The sequence below is a fragment of the Athene cunicularia genome (genome assembly GCF_003259725.1).
Source record: "Athene cunicularia isolate RWA chromosome 19 unlocalized genomic scaffold, athCun1 chr19_part1, whole genome shotgun sequence".
NCBI lineage: Eukaryota > Metazoa > Chordata > Aves > Strigiformes > Strigidae > Athene > Athene cunicularia.
In genome coordinates, this window is record NW_020799124.1 from 5178179 (window position 1) to 5183716 (window position 5538).

Consider the following 5538-nt stretch of genomic DNA (forward strand, 5'->3'; position numbering starts at 1 on the left):
TCAGTGTGACTTTCTTTTTTGCGCTCTTGGGGAGCATCCCTTGGCCCCACGGACGCTGACTACTCAACTTTGGGCCCCTCGGGCCCGGCGGTGCAGGTGGCTGCGTGGCTCAGGGGGGCCGGGGCACTATGTCCTTTCCCGTGACAGGGGAAGGGGAGGGCAGGGAGCCCCACGGCTGCTGAGCTGCATTGACCGAGGGTTTGCCTGCCGTGTTTGTGTGTGTGAAACAGTTGGGGGATGAACCTGCCTCGGTGTGAACCCCACCAGGCTTCAGTCTGTCTTAAAATAATCAGGGAAGAGTCTGGTCCCTGCTACCTGGGACAGGGATGTGCGACTTTAAGACCAAACACACAACAGTAAAGACCCACCAAGCTGGTTTTATCTTTCAGTCACATTTATTGGCATTTGTGCAGTTGGTACCATTTGGGAGTGTTGTTCCATAAGCAGTTGCAGTACAAGAAGGGGTGGTTATTTCGGGAGGGGAGTATTAGCACCAAAGGGAGCCGGTCAGCTTTAGAAACCTTGCAGAGATGTACTGGGAAGTGGGGAGCTACTGCTGGACACGCCTGATGGATTGGATCTGGGAGGTCTGGGCGTGCGAACCCCACTCTCTCCAGTGCTTGTAGTCTCCTCCATGGTGGTCAGCCTCCAGGACGTACTGGTAGCCACGGTACCCAGGATACTGGTAGCAAACCCAGCTGGAAGAAGAGGAGTCGTCAGGTGGCCCGTAAGGAGGACAAGAGGTAAGCAAGGGGGGGGTAGGGGGTGTCCCCCCTCCAGCCGTGGTAGCACAGTGATGGCAGCGGTTTGTCCCCGCTGCCCCTGGCCCTTTGCCTGTCACTTACGCGCCACACTGGATCTTCATGGAGCCCACTTCGTTGTTGGCCCAGCCCATGGCCTGCAGCGAGGGGTAGTCATCCCCGATCTCCCACTGGCGGCCGATGAAGTTATCTTTCTCAAAGACGGTGATCTTGGATTCCTTATGATTCTAGGGAGGAGGGGGGAAGAGCAGGGGGTGAGGGGGAGGTGGGGCTGGGCTGTCCCTCCCCACGGCATTGCTCAGAGGCTTTTCTGGAGAGGGAGGTGTTCAGACCCTGGGCTAGGGTTTTTTTTTTTTGGGGGGGGGGGGAGGCTGGTGTTCCCAAAGCCCAGCTGTGTGGAGGTGCTCAGCAGAGTGGGCAGGCGTTGGTCTGGGAGGTGTCAGTGACAGTTATGTCACAGCTACTGTCTCAGGCTGGCTGTCCCCCGGGTCTGGTCATGTACAGCTGGCCCACAATCTCTGTTAAAAGTTTGAGAAAGCAGGACAGAAAGAGCAAATCCTGCAGGGCATGGAGGGGAAGAGCTGAGCCAACCCAGAGGAGCCTCTGCCACCCGCAGAGCCCCTGGCATAGCTGTGTTTGCCCTTCCTAACCTCACTCCCTTGGCCTGCTGCTATTGCCTGGGACATTTTAAGAGGATCAGAGACGCAAGAGCTCCGTGGGAGCTGGGGCACTCACGGCAGAGCAGACGGGGCGGAAGGACATCAGGCGCTCGATGTGGTAGGCATTGCTGCCGCTCCAGGCGTCCCAGCGTGGGTACTCTCCCCTCTCCAGGATGAACTGCTGCCCGCAGAAGCCAGTGTGCTCATAACCGACCCAGCTGCAAAAACAGAGCGAGGGATGCCAGGGCTTCCTGCGGCAGCTCGGGGCCTCCTGCTCGGGGCTGGCACCGGGGCTCAGATGTAGGTGTGAGGAGGAGGTTGGGGTCTGGCCTCTGCCCACAAGGCCGGGAGGAAAGGAAGCGGGGCTGGATGTTTAAGCACGCCTGGTGCCTAGGAGGCAGCCCCACATGGCAGCGCCAGCATCCCCCGGCTGCGGCGGATGATAGGGTCTCTCCCTCGAGGGGCCCAGCCTGTGAGGGCATCTCGCTTTCCCCTAACTGCTCTGTGGTTATTCATGCAGATCAGTGTCGTGTTAGGATGCCACAGGACACCCGTGGCTGCCCTTCTCTCCCAAAGGCCTCATTTCTTACTTGTTTCCCCATTACAACCTGGCACAGCTGGAAAGACCTGAATTCCTGATGCCCAAACCAGACAGAACCCATCTGGCTCTGGGCAGGGCTGGAACTTGTTATCTTTCCCCTTTCTGGGTCCCCCTCTTTGCTGAAAACAAACAAGGAGAGGTGAGAGGGATGCCTCCACCCTGCAGGACACATTTCGCAAGCCCTGATGCCGCGCACAGGAGAACCTGGCTGTCCCCAGGGTGGGGACCTCTCGAGAGCATGTCCCCTAACAGGGACTGGGGACAGGACAGCCACAGCCGAGCCGGGAGGCAGAGGCTGGGCTGGAGGATGGAAGGCAGATGCCACAGATCCCCTGATTATGGGGTGTGGGGGGTGCTGAGGGGCACGCTGAGACGGGGGGGGGTGTCGACTGACCAAAACTGAGTCCCGGTCCTGTGTCCCGCAGTCGGCCTCCCCCCGTGCAAGGTGACCAGCCTGATTAGGAACACGTCAACTGGAGCAGCGAGCTGATTACGGCGTGAGCACGCATGCCGCTGTAATCCCATTAGCGTTACAAATCCTAAATATAGCAGCACAAATCTATCTTGTCTGCTTCCCCGGCCCCAGCGGGACGCTTGCCGTGGGGACTGCTCCTCACACAGTGTCTCGGAGCCGCTCTGGAGATGTCTTGCTTGTGCCAGGGAAGATTCCCATACACAGGGAGAAGCCTGGCTCTGCTCCCCACCCCTATCAGCGAGGGGCAGCCCAGCACAGGCTGTGCAAAGGCGCTGCTCTGGCCCCGGGGAGCTGCACGGCGGGGGAAAGCTCAGGACAGAGCAGGGCTGGCTGGGGCAAGAAAGATGCTTCTCTAGGCACGGTGCTTCATGGGGTTACACAGGCAGGATGGGGACCAGGCTGAGCTCAAGAGCCGCTCGCCGAGCACTGATCTTTGCTGCATCCCCACAGAGCACCGGCGAGCTCCAAACCTGCCTGCTCCCAGACTGCGGGAGGCAGTTTTGGATGCTGCCAAAGGCGTTGCCGCCGTCCTCTGGGCCTCTGTCTGTGGCAGCTCTGCCCAGGGCTGGCTGCTCCACCCTAGCAGAGTGGGATCCCCCGTGCCTGGCTTCCCCCAGCGGAGCGGGGCAAGGACAGCCGGCCCCGCTCCACGCTCAGGCACCCCGCGCCCTCCAGTCCGACGGGGAAAGCATCCCCATTGCCCCGGGTACTTACGCGCCGCACTCCACCTTCAGGGAGCGGATGTTGTCAAAGCCGCATTCCATGATGTTTGGACAGGCTGAAGTGAATTCCATCCTCTTGCCCTGGAAGTTTTCTTGGTCGTACACGGTGATCTGGAACGGAGAGCGAGCTGACGAGTTGGCAACTGCCCGGCAGTGGCCCCAGGCGATTCAGCCCCTCTTGGAGATGGAGGATCATGCCCCGTCAGGGGAAGAGCGGGTGGAGATTGCACGGGCACCCCTCTGGGCTGGGACGGAGCCCCGCACACCTCTGCGTGTCCCTGCACTGCTGGCCCCGCGGTGCCCTGCCTTGGTGTCGGGGGAGCCACATGCTGGCCCCCGCTCCGCTCTCCTGCTCACCCCTGCGGAGGTCAGTTCCCGGGGCAGCGGTGCCGTCCGGAGAGAGGAGCGGAGCCGTTCTGGGATGGGCGGGTGGCAGGGCTGTGGCTGGCGGTTCTCCCGGCCTCTGCTCCGACCGCTCTAGGGCAAAGAGGATTAACGGGGGAAAGGGCGAGATGGAACTCCCCCGGGGGGCTGTGACTGGCTCTCCTCTCCTGTGACAGCTCCAGGCTTCGGCGGGTTGCGCCCCGCTTGCGCACGTGCTTCTCCTCTCCCTCTCGGCTCCCTTCTCGAACTGTGTCCCTGGAGCTGTTGCCAGACCCCTCGGGGCTGCTCCCCATCTTGCTCTGCCGTGCCCACCACCCCCTTTGCATCCCCTGTGCCTGCCCCTGCCTGCCTGCACGGATGGGGAAGGGTGAATACCAGCGTGTGGCTTTCGGCGATTGCTGTAACTGCCTGGCACAGGACGACTGGTAAGAGCAGGGCATGGCTGGGCCAGAGTGCTGCAAAGAGGCTTATGAAAAACACCCGGGAGGTGTTTGAGCAGGCGGGAGAAAAGTTCCCATGGGCAGAGGACAGGGGTGCCTTGCTTCCTGCGCTCCCCACTGCCTCACTGCCCGCTGCGCAGCTTTCCTGGCCCCGGAGGACTGGCTTTGCCCCTCTCCCTGTCCCCCACCTGCACGTAGGGAAAGGCGAGATACAGGGGCTGCGAGGACGTACCTTCCATGGGCCCATGGGGACAGGCAGAGGGTTTGTCTGAGCCATCTTTGTTGCTGGAACGGTGTCTGCAGAAGGAAGGAAAAGCCGTTTGTACTGCAGCATGCCCCTCTGCATCCCTGCCGTCTGCTGTGGGGCCGGGGGACAGCTCTGTGCCCGCTGCCCACAGTGCCTGTTCAAAGGCAGCTGCCCTGCTGCTGGGGACAAGCCATGCCAGCTGCAGCGAGACCCTCTAGCTAGCCACAGGATGGGGTTGGGGGCACATCAAGGGGCTCTGGGATACATCCAAAGCAGGATGCTCCCTTCTCACCACCGCAGTGCCCCTTCTCTCCTCCCGGCCATGGCACAGAGCCTGTGTGCCCGCTGGGGCACAATGCCCAGGTCCCCTTTCTCCTTCCCCGAGGCCAGGCCATCGCTAGGAAAAACACCCCTGAGCCTGAATGGGGAGCTGCGGCAGAGAGCACAGGATGCCCCATGCCTGGTGGTGTCCAACAGACCCACCTGCTCCCCTCTCCCTGCCCTGGCACCCCAGCTGTGCCTCCCTTGGGAGCCACAGTGGGCTCCCATGGACGGCCCCGGCTAACGGCAGGAGATGCCAACCGGTGTACCGTGCCGGGGACCGGGGCCAGGTGGATGCCAGGAGTTGGGTCCCCCGTGGTAGAGGAGCTCTCAGCCACCCTGGCTACCAGCAGCAACATGTGAGCCTGTCTTGTGCCACGGGAAATGGCGATGGTCCCTCTGGGTGTCTTTTGCCACCAGGCAGGAGGAAGGGCGTCTGCCTGTCCGGCCAGCGGCAGCAGGAACGAGCAGAGGATGAGGTGGGAGAAGTGCAAATCGGTTCCAGGACTCACCTAGCTCAGGCGGTTACTGCTGCTTCGCCCATGTAATGTTTGCCTACTTCAGCGGCTCGGCTTTTATAGGGTGCTGCTGGCCGGGAGCCGGTGCCAGCGTTTGCAGAGCCGTCAGCACAATGCTTGCTCTGGCATTGTCCTGCTGATCCCCGGAGATTTCAGCTGCTCATCCCCATGGTCTGAGCCACATTCTTAGGGAAAAAGAAAAAAAAAAAAATTTATAATAAAAAAAAAAAATAATCGGGGCGGCTGTTTGCACAGATAATCTTGGGCACAAATGACTCAACAGTTTGACCGCTCTGGCATTTTCCAGGGGCAATGCACCGCGCTGTCATGGGGCAAGCACGGGGGCTGGCCTGGCCCTGGCGCCGGTTGGCACGGTGGGGACGGTGCGGGACCCTCCCGGTGAGCCCCCA

At 61.3% G+C, this 5538-nt stretch overlaps 1 protein-coding gene across 1 annotated transcript; it reads right to left on the minus strand.

Moving 5' to 3' along the window:
- Positions 1-372: 372 nt before the first annotated feature.
- On the minus strand, positions 373-5169 carry CRYBA1 (crystallin beta A1). Its single transcript, XM_026861703.1, is given in 7 exon segments — positions 373-698; positions 846-988; positions 1497-1638; positions 3211-3329; positions 4275-4339; positions 5123-5135; positions 5137-5169. Coding segments are annotated over 7 exon segments (648 nt in total). The 5' UTR covers positions 5155-5169; the 3' UTR covers positions 373-550.
- Between the last annotated feature and the right edge of the window lie 369 nt (positions 5170-5538).